The 21,844-nt window shown below is 42.4% G+C and overlaps 1 protein-coding gene across 3 annotated transcripts in view; it reads right to left on the bottom strand.

Annotated features, from left to right (window-relative positions):
- Positions 1-21,844, bottom strand: part of VPS13D (vacuolar protein sorting 13 homolog D) — a 386,590-nt gene that overhangs the window by 127,988 nt on the left and 236,758 nt on the right. For all 3 annotated transcript variants that reach the window (XM_030185614.1, XM_030185615.1, XM_030185616.1), the window contains one exon: positions 20,635-20,802. In XM_030185614.1, the coding sequence (XP_030041474.1) occupies positions 20,635-20,802 (168 nt within the window). The remainder of the gene's footprint in view (positions 1-20,634; positions 20,803-21,844) is intronic.

Here is a 21,844-nt window from a genome sequence, read left to right as displayed (position 1 = left end):
GTACTTATGTACTAAATATAAGCTTTTCACAACTTTGAAAAGCTCATATTTAAGTGCAGAAAAACAGGAACAGATGTGAGCTTTCACTTTCGGTCCTACCTCGACTCGCTCAAGTTTGTCTCTTCGCTGTCAGAAGCAGAGGTTACACGGACTTCCCGTCTGCTTCATTCCCCCCCCCCCCCCCCAAACTGGCAGTCAACGGTTTCAAATCTTAAGGAAATCCTCTCAACAAACCCTGGAATGCCATCTCCGAGCTGGCGGTAATTGTTCTGAGTTCTGCTTCTGTGCTGTTTCTGCACTGTGTTCTGAGCATTGGGGGGAATACCAACGGAACTCATTAAAACAGCCATCTGAATGAATTTATACATATTAAAATACATACTGCGCACATCTTTGGTGCGCACGCTCACAGCGGTGGTGTGGCCCTCTGATCGTTTTGCTCAGCTTAACGTCAGCCTTAGTCTGGTGCTAATCGCCTCTAGCACCAGCGTTAGGTTCTGACCATCGCCTCTCTAAGGGACATTTTTATCAGGTTTATTCACATATTTGAAGCAAAGGTCCTTTAATTAGCTCACATCCCCATCGTTAACCCAGGTTGATAATGTGTTCTGACAATGGCATGTTGGTTTGGTGATCTGCAAAGCCACCTCGTGGGTTGTCTGGTGTGGATGCCTGATTAGCTGAGTATCCCAGGGGAATATCCCACTGTTTTTATCTCTACAGATGCCTGATGTGTTGGTAGCTCCCCTCTAAGGACCTCCTGCAAAGCTGTCCCAGCAGGTGCCCACTGGCAATAGTTTTATGTTACAGGATTGAATGAGTGATCCCTGCAGGAGCCGCCCTGACTGTTTTTACATGCACAGAAGGCAGTCAAAAGTCCACAGTGTGAACTTGGAATGACCCCAATTGCAGAGTCATGTGGGTTCATCTGGAGGGCAGCTATGCTTTATTAAACACAACTAATACTCTTAACAGATAACTTCCATTGAAATCTTTGCATGGAATGACGAAAGTACAGGAAAATCTTCCTTCTCGCTCTCTCTCTCTCAAGAGCTGCTGCACAGCAAAAACAGAATGCACTGCAAAGTAATACAAGAGTTTATCATGTCTGAAGAAGTAAAATGCTCTCTACCGAGAACCACCTCGTTTCAACAATATTACACATCCTATGCTTAAATTAAACTTAAATGTTACAACATGGCATGAATAGTGGAAGAGTTAACACCTGTGACACGTATAATAATGTCCAAGATTCTAGTGTTGAACTCAGAAGCCCGAGGGAAGTAGGGGTATAGTCAGCCCTCCAATTTTGGGGGCACTCAGGGGTGGACTGGGGGGGGGAGGGGTCAACACATACCTCCTTCCTCCTCTCCCTCCCCCCCCCCGCGCACACTAAACGTGCCTTATCTGGAAGGGAAGGCAAGGCCCCACCGGCCAAAAAATATAGTTCCCGAGCTGTTCCCCTCTTCCTCATGCTGCTTCTTTAATGCAGAAGTCGGCAGCATGCCTCCAGCTGCCGAACCCTGGACTTTTCGTGCACCCTTCAAAGGGTGTCTCATATTATTGTCAATCAAGCAGGACAGCCAATAGAGTGGATTACCCTGGAGGCAGTAGAAACGATGAGACGGTATCTCCGAACATTAGAAGAATGGTCGAGGGTCTGGCAGTTAACATTTAATGCCAAGAAGTGTAGAGTGATGCACTTGGGGTGCAGAAACCCAAAAGAGAGATACCGACTAGGAGGGGAGAGATTAGTAAACGCGACTCAGGAGACAGACCTTGGAGTACTGGTGTCTGAAGATCTAAAGGTGAAAAAAGAATGCAACGGCCATGGCCAGAAGGATGCTAGGCTGCATAGAGAGGGGCATAACCAGAAGAAAAAAAGAAGGTGTTGATGCCCCTCTACAAGTCATTGGTGAGGCCCCATTTGGAGTACTGTGTTCAGTTTTGGAGGCCGTATCTTGCTAAAGAAGCAAAAAGACTGGAAGCGGTGCAAAGAAAAGCTACAAAAATGGTATGGGATTTGCGTTGCAAACCGTACGACAGACTTGCTGACCTGAACATGTATACCTTGGAGGAAAGGAGAAACAGGGGTGACATGATACAGATGTTCAAATATTTGAAAGGTATTAATCCGCAAATGAACCTTTTCCAGAGACGGGAAGGCGGTAGAACTAGAGGACATGAATTGAGGTTGAAGGGGGGCACACTCAGGAGTAATGTCGGGAAGTATTTTTTCACGGAGAGGGTGGCGGATATGTGGAATGCCCTCCCGCGGGAGGTGGTGGAGATGAAAACGGTAATGGAATTCAAACATGCGTGGGATAAGCACAAAGGAATCCTATTTAGAAGGAATGGTTCCGCGGAATCTTAGCGGAGATTGGGTGGCGGAGCCAGTAATTGGGAAACAAAATGGGAGCTGGGCAGACTTCTACGATCTACGCCCTGATCGTGATGAATAGATAGGGATGGGCTGGAATGTAAATTTTAAGGGGCTTCAACGTTAGCTTCAGAACTTAGTATAAGAACAGTACTGGGCAGACTTCTATGGTCTGTGCCCTGAGAATGGCAAGGACAAATCAAACTCGGGTATACATATAAAGGTATCACATACCATGTAAAATGAGTTTATCTTGTTGGGCAGACTGGATGGACCATACAGGTCTTTATCTGCCGTCATTTACTATCTAGTTCTGGAAACAGAGGTCTTGCTAATTCAAAAGTTCACATACTTGATAATGTTAGAAGCACTAGAGGTTTCGGCTGAGCTGTTGTATCCAATAGAATCTAGGTGCCCAATACACAACCATTCCCCATTTAACTGTTCCAGATTTTGTAAACTTCTATCATATCCCCTCTCAGTTGTCTTTAAACTGAAGAGACCTAACTTGTTTAGTCTTTAAGGGAGCTGTTACATGTCCTTAATTAAAAAGAGGCTTTCTTTTAGTGTGTTTAGATTTGAGGAATAAAACAGCACCCAAGCATAATGCTAAAGGGTATGCATGCTAAGTCGCCTCTTTCGGCCACTACCACAAAAAGCAGATGCTAAGTACACCTATCCATACTCTTATCCACACTCTTATTCAGTGGCGTAGCCAGACCTCGCGGTGGGAGGGGGTGAGAGCCTGAGGTGTGGGGGAGGCACATTTTATTCTGCCACCCCGCCGCCTCACCGTACCCCACAACAGCAAATACCGGGTCTCCTTGCCTCCCCCTACCGCCTCGCCGCTCCCCAGTGCACCAATTACCTTTGTTGCTCAGTTTCACTTAAAGGAACGTGCAGGATGTCAGGAGGAAGAAAGCACAGATCAGCGAATGCGGTGCGCCGCAGACCGGCGCTGAAGAAGGCTTCAGTTGGCAGGGGCTGGGGATCTCCGCCAGCAAAGGCATTTGGTGTGATAGGGTGCGGTGAGGCGGTGGGAGGAGGTGAGACCGGCACTGAAGAAGGCTTCGGCTGGCGGGGGTTGGGGACCTCCGCCAGCAAAAAGAGGGGCTCAGATTAAATCTGGGGGGGGGGGGGCCAGGCCCCTGAGGCCCCACCTAACTACGCCCCTGCTCTTATTACCTCTTGCTTAGACTACTGCAACTTGCAGTATTTATATTGGTGGTGTTATATTTGATTTTGTGTTTTCCAAGTGCCTGATTTGTTGTAGTAAGATATTATCCTGCTTATTTTCGAAGGAGATGGGTGGCCATCTTCCGACACAAATCGGGAGATGGCTGGCCATCTCCTAAACCTGGCCAAATCGGTATAATCGAAAGCAGATTTTGGCCTGCTTCAACTGCTTTTTGTCGCAGGGCCGGCCAAAGTTAAAGGGGTTGTGTCAGCAGGGTACGGAAGGTGGGACAGGGGCGTGGTCTTGAGATGGCCAGCTTCGGCCGATAATGGAAAAAAAGAAGGCCGGCTCCGACGAGCACTTGGCCGGCTTTACTTGGTCCATTTATTTTTAGGACCAAGCCTCAAAGAAGTGCCCCAACTGACCAGATGACCACCGGAGGGAATTGGAGATCACCTCCCCTTACTCCCCCCCAGTGGTCACTAACCCCCTCCCACACACACACAAAAAAATTTAAACATTTTTGTGCCAGCCTCTATGCTAGCCTCAAATGTCATACCCAGCTCCATCACAGCACTATGCAGGTCCCTGGAGCAGTTTTAGTGGGTGCAGTGCACTTCAGTCAGGCAGACCCAGGCCCATTCCACCCCCCCCCTACCTGTTACACTTGTGGTGGTAAATGGGAGCCCTCCAAAACCCATCACAAACCCACTGTACCCACATCTAGGTGCCCCCCCTTCACCTGTAAGGGCTATGGTAGTGGTGCACAGTTGTGGGGAGTGGGTTTTGGGGGGGGGGGGGTTGAGGGGCTCAGCACAGAAGGTAAGGGAGCTATGTATCTGGGAGCTTTTTCTGAAGTCCACTGGAGTGCCCCCTAGGGTGCCCAGTTGGTGTCCTAGCATGTGAAGGAGACCAAGGTGCACTACAAATGCTGGCTCCTCCCATGACCAAATGCATTGGCCGCCATTAGTTTCCATTATCGCCGGAAACCAATGGCGGCCATCTCTAAGGCCGACCCAAATGTTGAGATTTGGCCGGCCCCGACCGTATTAACGAAACGAAAGATGGCCGGCCATCTTGTTTCGATAATGCGGTTGGGTATGCCGCTTTACGGGGCCGGCCATATAGATGGCTGGCCCTGTTCGATTATGCCCCCACACATACCCACAGAGCAGGTCCTGTCTACAGGATCATTTGAGTTGTGCTAGTTACAGTGACGAATCAGCCTTTGCTAGCCAAAGTGCTAGATAATGTTGTATTGGCTCAGTTATCAGCAATTAGATCCTTTTCAGTCAGGTTTCAGAAGGATGCATAGCACCAAATGGTGCCAGCTGGAAATACTTTTAAAATAATTAGGAGGAAATATTTTTTCACTCAACAAATTGTTAAGCTCCGAACTCGCTGCTGGAGGATCTGGTAACAGAGTTTAGCTATTTGGGTTTAAAAAAAAAAAGGTTTGGACAAATTTCTGGAGGAACAGTCCATAGTCCACTATTGACATAAACATGGGGAGGTTACTGCTTGCCCTGGGATTGGTAGCATGGAATGCTGCTATTATTTAGGTTTCTGTAAGGTACTTGTGACCTGGATTGGCCAATTTTGGAAACAGGATAGTGGTCTAGATGGGCCATTGGTCTGACCCAGTATGGCTATTCTTTTGTTAGATATGGTGTTTAATCATACAGCATGAGTGGAGAGATGTTGGGCAGTTAGAACTGGGGGCATGTAGTTGATTGGATTGCATCATTTTTGCATGAGAAGCAGTTCTAAGTAAGGCGAATTGTCACAGCTCCAAGAAACAGTGTGTGTGTGTGTGTGTATGGGGGGGGGGGGGGGGGGGGTACTGCAGGGATCAGCTTTGTCAACACTTTTATTTACAGGGGGGGAGGTACTGCAGGGATCAGCTTTGTCAACACTGTTTTATTTACATTATTTGTGAAGTTAGATGCTTTGCAGTCAATTTTATTATGTATGCTCTTTTGTTTGCTGCCTAGATTTGGAGATAGTGTTGGGATACAAAATTTTGTAAATAAATAAATATACATTCATCTTTCTGCAGCCACTAGGAACATCGGTTAGGAGCTTTGCCTTTGAATGCCATCTTTATGCAGACGATGTACAGTTGCTGATGCCCCAAGAAGGGGCTAGGAGGGCGATACTGTGGAAAGCAGATAAATGCTTGGGGAAAAACACTAACTGGTATAGCAGAGACTGAAACTGAATAGTGCAAAAACAGAAGTGCTGCAGGTGAGTTCAGAGAAAGAGATTAAAGAATGTGTGCTACTAAACACTGCAGGGATGAGCTGCACTCCTGGACAAAAAGTTTAGAGGGAAATGTTTTGGGTGCAATCCATAGGGCATATAAAAAATTGAGACTTGCAGGGGGCCTGTGGCCTTATGTTAATCTAACAGATTTGCAGATGGCAACCCAGACACTAGTTTTACCCCATTTAGATTACTGTAATGCACTACTAATTGGAGTGTTGGGTAAACTTTTAAAGAAACGTAACATATTGTAGAATACACCGGCAAGGGTGATCTTAGGTAAATCCATAAAAGCGAGCAACCCTTTTGTTGATTACTCTATATTGGCTCCTGATGGAGGCCAGGGTTACATTTAAAGTGCTGGTACTAACTTTCCTGGCATTATATGAGGGACACCCACAGTCTGACAGAAGAGACACTGTCCCAGTTGAGTACTGAGATCTGCAAAGGATTGATTTTTGTTAAGGAGATGCAACTTAGATATCTGGGATATAAATGTAACTAATAATAATAATATTTACTACTATGGCACTCACTTGGTGGAACGAGATGCCTACGGAATTGAGGCTGGAATTAAATCTGAACATATTTTGTAAATTGATCAAAACGTGGCTCTTTCCTCTTGATCCAGAGAGTGGGTAAGGCAACTGCAGAGTTTTCAGCGTTAATAGTGCGGGTGAACTGTGGATTAAACTGCTTGTTGTGGGATCTATTTTTGTGGGTTCTGTGTTTTTGAGTGTGTGATTTTGGAAACTGCATTAGACAAAGTAGCTCTGTATTGCCATATGTAAACAATTAAAAATAAATACATACACACATTTCTTGCTACGTCAAGGTAATGCTCTCCGTCCAGGTGACATTTCTTCCTAAAGGCCGTAAAGAGGCTGTCAGATTGCAGGATGGGACTGCTCTACTATGATCTGAAGGTCTGCCTCAGTTCCTCCAAGTCTGCTACTCTAACTTTCAAAGACTGGACTTAGTTTATGAGAGCCAGGAGTTCTTTGCACCAAGTGCACACATATGACCTCTCACCACCTGGGGGATAATCATACATGTGTCATTTGGTGCTAAAGACTGGATAGTCCCCATCTTGCTTGCTGTCAGCATCTTACCACCGGTGAGTTGTTTCAGTAAACTTGCTAAGGAAATAGGGATACTTAAACTACTAAAAGTCTCTTAAGATTATTAGGTATATTTTATGCTATTTGCATTTGCTTCTAGTGAACTGCAAAGGACCTGGAAATAATCTGTTGGTAAGGGTTGGTTACTTGCTGATGAAAATCCTATGTGGTGAAAAATTTCCCTTGTGCCCTCTTAACTGGGATAACAAATTATAAACGAAAGGAATATGCTTGGGATGGATGAGAGTTGGGGAGAGAGTGGGAAAAAGACACAAAGAACTTAAGGCTATTCATCTTTAGGCACTTTATATAAGCTAATAACTGTTTTCTTCTAAGGCTGTTAAGCTCAAAATATCCTAGGACTATTTGTCTTAAAGCATGCTAAACAAGCTAATAACTAATTTTTAGTTTTGAATGAAATCCAAACATAGAATTCATCAATAAACCCACAATTTGTCTTCTTTCCCAAGCTTTAAGTTACTAAATTTCCCAGCAAAGCGATATTCACTTATCCGCAGAGGCTTTGCCTGCTTTCAGTACTACCTGAAGAACAGGACAGTATTGCAGGCTAATGCATCTTCTTTAAATTATGTTGTAAACATCTCTGGATTTCAGATCTGTTTTGAAGGGACAGGAAAGCGCGACTGCATAACTTGTAATTGCTGCTTCTTATACTACGAGATAAAACACAGAAAAAGAACCCCCCCCCCCTGAAAATTCCCAAAAGCTACAGTAATAAAAGATCCAGACAGATAGAGGAGGAGATGACTTGATTTAAAATGAAGTCCAAACAGGCATTATTGCTTAACCAAGGACAGATGATGATTAAAATCTATATATTCAATTACTTCTGACATGCTTCAAGTCATGTTAGGAAATATCTATTTTTCAAAAAAAGTCATACTCATGGCCTCACCATATTCTTTTGGCTGTAGTATTTATAAGATTTATCTTCTCTGTGACAGAATGAGAGCACTGAATGGCCACATGAGTTAACCCACTTCCTATTTATACTGGATTTTGAAGGTTGTGAAAGGGGTCAGTGGATCATACATAATAGTCTTATTCAAAATATTCTGGACAATATAAAACAAAAAGCTAAAAACCAGATTTTCTTTGATTGCTTTAATTCCAGAAGATATATATATCGAGTCATTAACAAATGTTTCAGTAAATTCATGCTCATTACTCACTTGCTACCAGCCATGTAATTAAAGAGATGGATTTTGTGATTCTCCAAAAAAAAGAAAAAGAAAAAGAAAGGAAGACTGAGTGTATTTCCCTAAAAATGATGATAGTTATCGAACTGCAATCAAATGAAACCAGTGTAGGCCTAGAGGTAAAAGTTAAAAATGTCAGGAAGTATTTTTTTACGGAGAGAGTGGTGGATACTTGGAATGCCCTCCCGCGGGAGGTGGTGGAGATGAAAACGGTGACGGAATTCAAACATGCGTGGGATAAACATAAAGGAATCCTCCTCAGAAGGAATGGATCCTCAGAAGCTTAGCCGAGATTGGGTGGCAGAGCCGGTGGTGGGAGGCGGGGCTGGTGGTTGGGAGGCGGGGATAGTGCTGGGCAGACTTATACGGTCTGTGCCAGAGTTGGTGGTGGGAGGCGTGGCTGGTGGTTGGGAGACAGGGATAGTGCTGGGCAGACTTATACGGTCTGTGCCAGAGCCGGTGGTGGGAGGCGGGGATAGTGCTGGGCAGACTTAAACGGTCTGTGCCCTGAAGAGCATAGGTACAAATCAAAGTAGGGTAAATCTTATCCCAGTTGTGCATGCCATCAAGACTGGATTACTGCAATGGTCTGACTACAAAGGGACTGCAGCAGCTCCAGTTGATTCAGAATGCAGCAGCAAGACTCATAGAAGGTTGCAAGTGACGTGAGCACATATCACACCATTTTTGCAAAACCTTCATTGGCTACCAGTACAATAGAGGGCTAAATTTAAAACTCTATGTCTGATCTTCAAGGCCCTGAAAGGAAATGGCCCTGAGTATCTGAAGAATAAGATGATCCTCCACACACCGCCAACGACACTAAGGTCCTCTGCTTGCCCTGGGATATAAAATATGGAGTGTTGCCACGATTTGGGTTTCTGCCAGGTACTTGTGACCTGGCTTGGCCATTGTTTGGAAAACAGGATACTGGGCTAGTTGGCCCATTGGTCTGATCGAGTATGGCTACTCTTATGTTCTTATAAAACGAATTTTAAAAAGTACCCTGAACAAATAAGAATCAAAACTGGGGCTTAGGCCTCGAACTCTCTCCTTGGGAGGATCATTTAAGCTGAAATTTGCATGTAGATGTCTTGTTTCTTTTGGCAATGTTCATTATGTTTTCTTTGATCCAGAAAAATTGAAGCTCCTATTAATAAGTAAAGAAAGCAGGGATCTTCAAGCCTTTGGAGGCACCAGTAGGGAGTTGAAACCGCAGGCAAACTTGTGATTCTGTCCTCCTTATGTTTATTGTAAGAGTTTCTTTACTCTTTTGGTTTCCTTTGATTATTACCTTGTATCTTGATCGTTTATAGTGGACTAAGTAAGAAAGATAATTTCTGAAAATCCATGGCAATGTAATGGATGGTTCTTTATTTCTTTGGATGTATTTCCTGTTTTCTATACATTTCTTTTTTTTGAATGTATTAATTTGAAATTTAATAAATAAATAAATAATAATAAAAAAGAATCAAAACTGGAATCCTTCTGCAGGTTGCAATGCCCTTTACTGCACTAACTCAAAAACTATCCAATAATGAAGTTGTGCTTGAGCTTGTCTAAACAAGGTGCAGCCGTTCAGCTGTACTGAAAAGAAAAATAAACTAAAAAAAAGTTAAGGTGACCTCACTTACTCTAGCTAACTCTTGCTGCACTGAAGGACACAGTAGAAGGGGCTTAAAGTAGCAACACCATGTACAAACGTTTATTGCGTTTGGCAAGATTTCTTAGTGCTTTGCCCAAAGTGTGTTTACTCATTTGGGTGAAAGTTTAGAACAGGAATAATTGCTCGGTAAAGTTTACGAGTGCCTCCATGGTGGGATTGCTATATTTCATGTTTTGGGACCTTGGCTGCTGGTATGAAGGAGGTTGCCTGTCATTGATCTGACTTGTCACGGTGTGAGGGGGTGGAGGAAGAAAGCCTCAAAACATAGCACATAATTGTTTTCTCTTTTCTACCAACCTATTACAAACCAAAGTGGTGGTCAGTGTCCAATAATGGAGGATGAGAAGCACTCCAAGCATGTTCACCATCCCTCTTTAGACAACAGGAATCTAACCTTAATGGAGAACTCCCAATTGACTCCAGTGTAGGAACACCTGATCTCCCACGCGGTACTAAAACCACTTTCAAGGATCTACTGTAGTAAATGCAAATATGAATTATTCTCTCCACCACAGAAAACTATGACTATATCCAGCAGGGAAAGCAATTTGTACCCATTTGAGGTAAATTACTATGAGATTATAGTGGTGATGTTGCTTCTTTAAAATACACTATCATTAGGACGGTCACAGAAATGCTCTGATGTTTTGTGGGTGAGTAGTAATGTGAGCTTGAAAATCCCAGTCCTAATCTAATTTCTCTCAGAGCACTCTACAACGGCCTGACTACAAAGGGCCTGCACCAGCTCCAACGGATTCAGAATGCCGCAGCAAGACTAATAGAAGGTTGCAAGCGACATGACCACATCACACCATTTTTGTAAAAACTTCACTGGCTACCAGTACAATACAGGGCTAAATTTAAAAATCTATGTCTGATCTTCAAGGCCCTTAAAATAAATGGTCCCCAAGTACCTGAAGAATAGGATGATCCTCCACACACCGCCAAGGACACTAAGGGCCTCTCAAGGACTATCACTAACCACACCCTCTCCAAAAGACATTACATGATGTAGTAGCTGCAAGCGAGCCTTCTACAGAGTAGCCCCCACACTCTGGAATGCACTGCCTGAAAGGCTTCGCTTAACACAAGACTATCTCTACGTCAGGAAGCAGGTGAAAGCTTGGCTCTTCAACCAGGCCTTTAATGGAAGTAACTAACTTGTTAATCTTACTCAAACACACAAGGAGTGACTCAGGCTGCACATACTGCAGCAGGACATGTTTATTCACTCCTACCCTAGTTGAGATGATATTTAACCATCTCTCGGGTTTGGCTGCTTAATGCACAAGTTTTCATTCGAGGCCTTTTGAAGTGTTAATGTTTGCATCTCAAAAAAGATATAGTGGAATTAGAAAAGGTACAGAGAAGGGTGACAAAAATGATAAAGGGGATGGGATGACTTCCCTATGAGGAAAGGCTTAAGCGTCTAGGGCTGTTTGGCTTGGAGAAGAGACGGCTGAGGGGAGATATGATAGAGGTCTATAAAATAATGAGTGGAGTGGAACGGGTAGACGTGAATCGTTTACTCTTTCCAAAAATACTAGGACTAGGGGGCATGCGATGAAGCTACAAAGTAGTAAATTTATGTTTCAACGATTTTTATTGATGAGTTCACATGGTAAACAAATCCGTATCAATCAATATAAAACTGAGAACAAATAATTCTGTCACATATTAATAAGCCTGAGATTTCTATCATCCAAGTTTTTCAATCTTGTCTCCCCTATTCCTTTCCTCTTGTCTTCTTATATTTTTGTAAATGTGTATTTGTACAATTACAGGACAATTGCATAACTATTAACAATAAACTTTTATCTTAAACTCTAATAATTATGTCCCATGTATAACTCTGTGTGCTATCCCAACAGTGTGTGCAGGCAAATCCTCATTAATGTATTCTATCAAAGGATTGCTCTCCTGGCTAATAATACACATGTCCCTCCAATTTCCATGGAATATAACCCTCCTCAAAACTGTGCCCCCCTCCCCCTCCCCACTACTCTGATGAAAACTTCTACTTACTTCATGGTTGACCTAGCTCTCCCTCTCCACGTGTTAAACTACCAGAGTGTAGGTTATTATTTACTGCTTCATTTGGCACTTTATGGTTCTTTCTGTGCGGACCACCCACAAAGTAGTAAATTTAATATGAATCGGAAAAAAGTTTTCTTCACTCAACGTGTAATTGAACTCTGGAATTTGTTGCCACAGAATGTGGTAAAGGCGGTTACCTTAGCGGGGTTTAAAAGGCTCTGGAAGGCTTCGTAAAGGAAAAGTCCATAGACTATTATTAAATTGACTTGGGAAAATCCACTGCTTATTTCTGAGATAAACATCATAAAATGTATTGAGCTTTTCTGGGATCTTGTCAGGTGTTTGTGACCTGGATTGGCCACTGTTGGAAACAGGATACTGGGCTTGATGGACCTTTGGTCTGTCCCAGTGTGGCAAAACTTATGTACATATGTACTCGTGTGCTCTTAGCTTTTGTGTTTTATATGTGTATATTTGATGCTTATATGCAACTTCAAGAAGACTCAGCACAACAAGCCTTATTCATTTTTATTCATAATGAAGAGTGATTAAATAGGAGTTCAAAAGTATGAACACTTGAGATTCCTGATGATTCTGCTTGTTGTAACCACATTACAAATTCTATTTTTTTGACCCAGCAGTTTCCTCTTGCTCCTTTGCACTCTTAGCTCAATCAGAAATGAGGAAAAAATAACCTAGTGGTTAGAGATGCAGGCTGAGAACCAGGGAAGCTAGGTGTCAAATGCTAGATACTTCTTGTAACTTTCAGCGAGTCACTTAACCTTCCACTTCCTCAGGTACAAGTTAGATTATAAGTCTTCAAGAGCCAGGGAAACACCTAGTGTACCTTGAACATAACTCATCTTGCATTACCAAAGAACTAAATCCAAACCAGGGCTGGTATTTGGCATCACAAGCCGTCATTTGTAACTACTAAGGGATCCCCCTCAACATACCTAGTCTGATTATTGCGTAAGATGGGACTAAGCAGAAAGCCATGCACTAGGGCTCTTTCTGGATCCTTGCAATCATGGGTCCACAATCTGGCCAGTAGGTGTCACCCTTGACTAATGACCACTACTCTCCCCCACCCTCTTCCCTTGGGCACTGTGAATGCTGCCTCCATAGCATCCTAAGCTGACTGAGGAGCAGAAGACCTGACTCAAGAGATAAACCTGAGCATCTTCTGCATGGTAAATACACAATCAAAACTCTTTGGGGGTAAAAAGGACATGGATTTATATTTTCCAACCAACTAGTGATTATTTTCACTCTTATTTCCTCCTTTGGAGCTCCAAGAAAGCAGCTTCCTGCAGAGGAAGCCACAAATGGAGTTCACTGGTAAGCCGGCTGGGGGCACCTGTACACAGTGACACTGAAAAAAGTCTTACCCTGTGACACTGAATGTAGTTCTTATTATTTCAAGTTAATATATAGCCCACACTCAGCACTTGTTTTCGTAAAGTAACTGGGAATGTTATTGTTTGTATGAACTTTAGTCTCCCTCTGGGAGTCAGCCAGTAAACAGACTTTTTAATTGCCTGTGTGGGTCTGGATTTCTTGGTCACTTAAAACCTAACCGACATTTATGTTTAAATGTGAATGCTGCTGCCCGTCTCGTCTTCCGCCAGGGTCACTTTACTCATACTACCCCTCTCCTCAAGTTGCTTCACTGGCTCCCTATCCGTTTTCGCTTCCTGTTCAAACTTCTTCTACTAACCTATAAATGTACTCACTCTGCTGCTCCCCAGTATCTCTCCACACTCGTCCTTCCCTACACCCCTTCCCGTGCACTCCGCTCCATGGATAAATCCTTCTTATCTGTTCCCTTCTCCACTACTGCCAACTCCAGACTTCGCGCCTTCTGACTCGCTGCACCCTACGCCTGGAATAAACTTCCTGAGCCCCTACGTCTTGCCCCATCCCTGGCCACCTTTAAATCTAGACTGAAAGCCCACCTCTTTAACATTGCTTTTGACTCGTAACCACTTGTAACCACTCGCCTCCACCTACCCTCCTCTCCTCCTTCCTGTACACATTAATTGATTTGATTACTTTATTTTTTGTCTATTAGATTGTAAGCTCTTTGAGCAGGGACTGTCTTTCTTCTATGTTTGTGCAGCGCTGCCTACGCCTTGTAGCGCTATACAAATGCTAAACAGTAGTAGTAGTAGAAATCTTCTTTATTAGCAACAACATAGATAACAGGTATACTTTTCAAAATGGACACAGATTCAAGTTGGCATCATACAATTAAGTCACTTTTCGTTTTCTACTTTTACGTGTCCCCAGATTCCATATCCTCTTAGCGACCTGTTCCATCTCTATACTTAATCTATGATCCATCTGATTAGCATATCTCATTATTATTATTAGCACTTTAAGTGTACATTCCTCACCAGTACTAGTACAAATGCTTTAACTTTAGAACCATATTTACCCCCCACCCCCTCCTATCCCTCTCACCTCCCTACCCTCCCCTTACCACTCTCTCCTCCCTAACCTTGCCCTTTATCCCTCAAGTTCTGGTCTTAACCGACATTTAAAGAGAACAAATTCCCATAAGAGATGTAGTGCTGATAATTATGAGAGTAATACCTCTGAAATCTATGTAGGGAATGATGTGGTTGAGAAGGAAAGAGCATCGTATCCATGAAGGTACCATCCTTCCAATAAAGCAAAATTGTACGGTATATAAGCAAGGCTTTATGCTGTTGTACAGTCATTTTTAGGAATGTAGAGGAACAGAAGACAGAATACAGTCCAGGAATATTAGATAAATCAGAAGAGCTTCATACTAGAAAAATTATGCAATGGAAGTACTGAGGTATATTGGGAGAGCTTCCTTTATTCCATTACTTAATGACTAATGATGGGGAAAGGGAAGGAGATTGGGGGGGGGGGGGGGTAAATAAGAAAAAGAAGACATATGAAGAGTTAGTTCAGGAGGAAGAATTCTGTTTTATTTATTGGGATAAACACAAAGGAATCCTGTTTAGAAGGAATGGATCCATGGAATCTTAGCGGAGATTAGGTGGCAACACCTGTAATTAGAAAGAAAAACCAGTGCTGGACAGACTTCTACGGTCTGCGCCCTGAAATTGGCAAGAAGAAATCAAACTCGGGTATACATATAAAGTATCGCATACCATGTAAAATGAGTTTATCTTGTTGGGCAGACTGGATGGACCGTACAGGTCTTTATCTGCCATCACTTACTATGTTACATTATATTAAATAAAATGGAAGACAGTATGGATCCCTGTGGCATCCCACAGTCCAGTGCCCAAAGTAATGATGTATTTTTGAACTTTGATTAGGGTTGTTTTTTTGTTATTGTTTTTTTTCCTTTAGAACTATGTTGAATTAATTTGTTCTGTAAACTCAAAATGCATTCTGGCAAATAATGGTGAAGAAACATAATATTATGTAATACTTTACTGTAATTGTTAGAATGAATAGTAAACACTGAATAATTAAAACAAAAAAACAAACAAAAAAAGGACTAAACTCGAAGTAGGTAGATTTCAACCTGGTTTGTTTGAGATCTTCTGGAAAGGAGAAATTCCAGACCAGTCTAGAGGCACAGAACAAGCAACTTGCTGATACCAGCCTATAGAAAGGTGCCCATGCAGCCATCAGCTGATACCAGCCTATAGAAAGGCGCCCATGCAGCCATCAGCACCCCAGTTGTCCATCAGCACCCCAGTTTTCCTGTCGCCAAAAAAAACTCCATAAGATGGAGTCCTATGAGTGCCTTCAGACCAGAAGCTTTCAGTTAACAAAAGGAAGTGGAATGTAAACTAAATTACCCTTGAACAATAAATACACATAACATAGATTTTGCGGGCAGGCTCAGACCAATCCCGGTTAGGTCCTGGACTGGTCTGATTTGTTATAAAGAAAGGAAATTATCAGGTAAAGTATTTCACGATTCCTCTTTGTCCTAGGCAGACCCCAAATGTATGGAATGCAGCCAAGATTCCCCAAGACTGGGGTACCTTAAAGGCTCCTGTCCCACAGATTGTATCATGCTTCACTTGAACATCCAGATACTCCTCTGGATGTAGTCTGTTCTGCCTGGGAAGTGTATGTTTATTACGGTCTTGATATATCACCTTTGCTTAAAAGTGGTGTATAATAAAAGAGTATTAAACAGAAAGGAACTCCATTAGGATAGTATAAAGTTATTTTAGGGTTCATGACCTGCATGTCCCATATAAACAGTTCACATATAGACAAGCGGGATAGCAGAGAACAAGAGGGAGAGGGACGGGATTTGATTAGATTATTGTGTCTCTGCTTTTGCCTAAAGGGCTAGTATTTAATTAGGGACAAAGCCAAAGGCCTTTTGAAAAAAAAAAAAAAAGAGTTTTGTTTTAAATATGGACAGGAAAAGTTCAGATCTAATATCTGCTGGTAAACTGTTCTAGAGAAAAGGGGCCAAAAAAATAATGCAGAATGTAAGCCACATTGAGCCTGCAAATTGGTGGGAAAATGTGGGATACAAATGCAGTAAATAAATACATAAACCCAGTGATCTAAGGACAAGAAAGAGTATACGGAATAATTAGTGAAGCCAAGTAAGGGGAATTGCTATGCTGAAGAGGTTTATGAGCAAGGAGAAGGACTTTAAAATTGTATGCGGTATGAGAGAGGGAGCCAGAGTACCTTAGAAAATAGGTTTGTATTTTGGTGGAATGAGCTCTACAGCCTACAAGAACCTTGATGTCCCTAGAGAGCTATAGGATTCCACGATGGTCTCTTTCAACCAATGCAGTGGCGTTCCTAGGGGGGGGCGGTGGGTGCAGTCCGCCCCGGGTGCACGCTGCTGGGGGGGGAGGTGCTGCGTGCCTGTCTGCTCCGCTCGTTCCGTGCTCCCTCTGCCCCGGAACAGGTTACTTCCTGTTCCAGGGAAGAGGGAGCATGGAACGAGCGAAGCAGACAGGTGCGCGGCACCCCTCCCCCCAGCAGGTAAAAATGCACCCGGGGGGAGGTGTTCTTTCGCCGGGGGGGGGGGGGGAAGGTGTGTCCTTTCATGGAGGGGGGGGGGGGCGCATCGGCGATCCGCCCCGGGTGTCAGCCACCCTAGGAACGCCACTGAACCAATGGGTGATTGAAGCAGATTCAGCTTCCCCCTCCCCCTCTTCAGAGTGCTGTGTACAATTCTAGAGACCATACCTTCAAAAAGATATAAACAGAATGGTCAGTGGTTTTCATCGTAAAGTGTATAGGGACAGACTTAAAGAAAGATATCAATATGGAAGAAAGGCAGGAGAAGAGAGATACGAGACATTCATTTCAATACCTCCATGGCATAAATGCACAGGAGGCGAGCCTCTTTCAATTGAAACCATAAGATGAAGGTGAAAGGGGACAGAAGTCTTCACAGAATAAGTGGTGAATTTGTGGAACTGCCTTCTGGTGAAGGTGGTGGAGACAAAGACTACATCTGACTTGAGATGAGTATATAGGATCTCTAAGGGAGTGATAAGGATAGTAGATGGTATGATTGAGAAGACCAAATAAGCCATATGATCTTTACCTGCCTTCATTTTTCTCTTTTTTTTTGTTTCTGTCTGTGTTCCTATCCCTCCCCATGTCCAGTATGTCTCTCTCTCTCTCTCTCTCTCTCTTCCCTTCCTCCTGCCTCTATTTCCTAGGAATTCTGCAAGTGTCCCTTTCTCCTGTCTCCCTCTCCCAGGTTCAGTATCTCTCTCTCTCTCCCTCCTTCTCCTACAGGCCCCATGAATCATTTCAAATCCCTCCTCCCCCCCCCCCCCCCCCGCTGTGAGGGGCCAGTATCTCTCCTTCTTCCTCTTTCCCCTCTAGAGCTTGGCATAATTTCCAATCCCTCCCGTCCCTATCCCCAACACTCCCCTGCAAATCTAGTACCTCTCCCTTTTACCCCAACAGGTCTTGGCATTATTTCCAATCCCTCCTCCCTTCCTCTCCCCTCCCCTGCTGTGAGATGCCAGCATCTCCCCCTCTTTCTCTTTCCTCTACAAGTCCTGAAATAATTTCCAATCACCCCCCTCCAAATCCAATATCTCTCCCTCTTCTTCCTCCCCTAACAGGTCCTGCATGATTTCCCTCCTCCTTCCCCCCTGCCCCGGAGTTATATATTATATATATTTGAAATCATAAAACATACAGCATTAGGATCATAGGTCCCTATCATTCATAGTAAATATATGTTAGTAATAAAATTAGCCACAATTTTCTGAACAGGTTTCAAAACCATAGTGGTTTATTTTAGAGTACCTCATAACATGCAGAAAACAACAATTCATTAAAGAAATCTACAAAGCCTTTAAATATAGAGGACAGACTGTTCAAATCATCACAGCCTTTTCATATTAAAAGCAATATTCAACATGTATGTTTGGCTGTGTTATTTCACGGTTTATTATTATCCAGTTTAGGAAAATAAATTAAAATGAAAAGACAAGGTCCAATATCAGGAATCTGAGCCCTTTCCATATATACTGTATTTTCGGAAGTCTCCATACATATACTATAATATTCCACCATGTCTGGATCTGAGATCTAAGTCTTACAGACAAAACTGAACTTTAACCTAAGATCCCGTCCTGCATCTGTGATTCCTGGACGCCAACTCCTCTAAACATCTTGTGGACTTAACTACTTTCTCTTAACCCTGTACCTTTCCGCCCCTCGTATCACTTTCCATTTATTGTACTTCCCTGTTTGTTAACTAAATGTTGTAAGCCACATTGAGGCTGCCAGTGGTGGGAAATTGTGGGGTATAAATGATATAAATAAATAAATAAATATTCCATGTCAACTTAAATATGCTGAATCTCATTTACTGACTCCCATGGAAAAACCATTACATGTATAATTGGTATAAAACAGAGAAGTCATAAAAACGGCCAAACCAGAAACATCTTATAAATTGCTTTTTGCTCCAATTCTTGCATGTGCCATTGTTTTTAAAGTAAAGAACAAAGGTCTTAAAAAGTAAGGTAAAAGAAAAGCATAAGGGCCAGTGAAATCAGAATGACCCTAAACATCTGCTTTTTATTCTTTAAGGACTTTGATTTCATACAGAATTTTGCCAAGGGGCATTTAAAAGAGAAAAAAAAAACCTCTGCAAGACTAATTCAACTAACCTCATTTTTTTTTAGGGTTTTATGTAAAAAAAAATACTAACAAACAAATTTCTCCAAAACTTGGAAGTCAGCTAAACAAATGAGAAACTGTCTACTGAATATCAGTGACAAGCACAGATTTTCAACATCACCAAATTTACAAGTTGGTAATATTACATTAAAAAAAATGGACATCTTTAGAAGCAATTTATATTCTCAAATAATAACAAGTAGTAAACGAATGAACATCCATGCTTGAGACTATCGTTGGTTTGGAATTTTACTTGCATATTCAAAGAGATCCTTTCTGCTAGTGAAATGCTGTTTTACGTGTGGACATGGCAATCAACACTGTCCCCCAAAGAGAGTCACATTGCTCTCAACCACGATGAATAAATGCTTCAGACACCTACAGATTTAAAAATGGCGCCATCGAACAAACCGATGTGTTCATTTTAGATCTGCTTCAGGTAAGTACTTGCCTGTTGTTTTAACAATTTTTTTTCTAAGTTTTCACATGCATATTTTTGACCGAAGCACAATTTATGTTAAAAAATTAACAGGTAGATGATTGAGACAATGCTGTAGGTCTAGACATAGTCAAGGATTTATTCCTGGGAAAATCCTTTGACCTTTTTCAATTGCATGACTCTCTGATACCCTAAAACTTTAAGGGGTATGTTTACTAAGGCTCGTTATAGGCGCATTAGCGTTTTTAACGAACGTTAATGGTTGATGCGCTTTAAACACTAATGCAACTATAGGAATGTATTGAAGCGTTAGCGTTTAACGTGCCTTAACTTTAAAGGCGCATTAACGCGCCTTAATAAACATACCTGTAAGATTCTAAGATTTCACATTTATGTAGATGCATTAATTTAAAACACTATAAAGATATTTTTATTTACTTTTTGATAAGTTTTGAGATATATCCATACCTGTTTGTCTTTTCCCATTCTTTGAAGTGTGGTATTGTTTGGGGTGGGAAGACAATGAACCTATATATGGTTTCTGATTTGACTTTAGATCTGTGCCAGCCTTATAGCCACACCTAACCCACTGCTAATCCTGCCAACACTGTGGTAAGGCTGGCACTGTGTACTGTATGAACTGCTCCCAGAAGGCTCCACCAAAACAAGGCTTGGCACCAAACACCCATCTGAACACTTGCCATCTGCTGCTATGTGTACTATAACAGCCACAAAATTAAGAAAGGAAGTTGACAGCTACAGGGAGCTCCACCGATTCAAGCACTTGATGCTATAAGTTATTGCCAAACTATCGTACCCAAAATGCTTTTCAGGTTATCAACAGCAGAAACTGTGGTTTGGATGAATATGTTTAACTTTTTTGGGCTTTCCAATAGCGGTGAGCTTGGAGGCTATGGGAAAAGCCAGAAGGGTGTAATTATGAAGGAGGAACTACAGATTTAATATATTATGAAACATCATTATCCCCTGATTTTAAACAAACATACTGAGTGAGCTCAGAATTTATAATAACAAACATGTCTTTAGTTTGGCATGACTGAATGCAGGCAACATACATATAAGTGCCAGAACCCCAGGTAATTTGGAAGACGTCCCTAACAGCCATGACATTCCCAACTGTTCTTACACATAATGCATACACACCATGAAAAGAATATCGTACCTTGGCTGCAGAGTTTGAAACTCCATGAGTCACGTTTCTTATAAGACCTCCAACATTTCCATACTTAATAAGTCCAGTTACGCCTTCTGATACATCGTTTAGAAGGCCCATGGGATTGCCAAGGAAGTCTACCGATCCTAGGATCCTTGCCGCTTGACTGAGCAACTCCTTTGAAGTAAAATAAAGAAAAAAAGAAAACTTGATCAACAGGGCAGTTTGCAGCCATCAAAGCATATACTAACCCAACTTTTGAAGATTAACACAGTATTTCATTTAGCAGCTGAGATTAGTTTTGGCATGTTACCCATCTGACCACCACTGTAAAGTTTAGAGATGTGCATGGAAAAAAATGGTTGTTTTTTTTTTCTTAGCTCAAACATAAAATTAGTGGACAGTGGATTAGACACAAGAAAATTCAAAATATACCCCACTGAAACAACATACAATAAAAACCTGGGAGGAAAAAGCCTCTGAAAACAACTGGGTTACCTCAACAAGAAGTTTGTGTTCCCTTCTTTTAATCACAGGCTTAAAAAAAAAACTCCTAATATCTCCTTTTTAATTTATTCAAATTCAAACTATATATAATGCCGTTGTATCGCTCCATGGTGCGACCGCACCTTGAGTATTGTGTTCAATTCTGGTCGCCGCATCTCAAGAAAGATATAGTGGAATTGGAAAAGGTGCAGCGAAGGGCGACTAAAATGATAGCGGGGATGGGACGACTTCCCTATGAAGAAAGACTAAGGAGGCTAGGGCTATTCAGCTTGGAGAAGAGACGGCTGAGGGGAGACATGATAGAAGTATATAAAATAATGAGTGGAGTGGAACAGGTGGATGTGAAGCGTCTGTTCACGCTTTCCAAAAATACTAGGACTAGGGGGCATGCGATTAAACTACAATGTAGTAAATTTAAAACAAATCGGAGAAACTTTTTCTTCACCCAATGTGTAATTAAACTCTGGAATTCATTGCCGGAAAATGTGGTGAAGGCGGTTAGCTTAGCAGAGTTTAAAAAGGGGTTGGACGGTTTCCTAAAGGACAAGTCCATAAACCGCTACTAAACGGACTTGGAAAAATCCAAAATCCCAGGAATAACATGTATAGAATGTTTGAACGTTTGGGAAGCTTGCCAGGTGCCCTTGGCCTGGATTGGCCGCTGTCGTGGACAAGATGCTAGGCTCGATGGACCCTTGGTCTTTTCCCAGTT

The sequence above is a fragment of the Microcaecilia unicolor genome, chromosome 13, assembly GCF_901765095.1.
Source record: "Microcaecilia unicolor chromosome 13, aMicUni1.1, whole genome shotgun sequence".
Taxonomy (NCBI): Eukaryota; Metazoa; Chordata; class Amphibia; order Gymnophiona; family Siphonopidae; genus Microcaecilia; species Microcaecilia unicolor.
The sequence above is the reverse complement of the archived record's forward strand: the minus strand, read 5'-3'. Positions and strand labels throughout refer to the sequence as shown.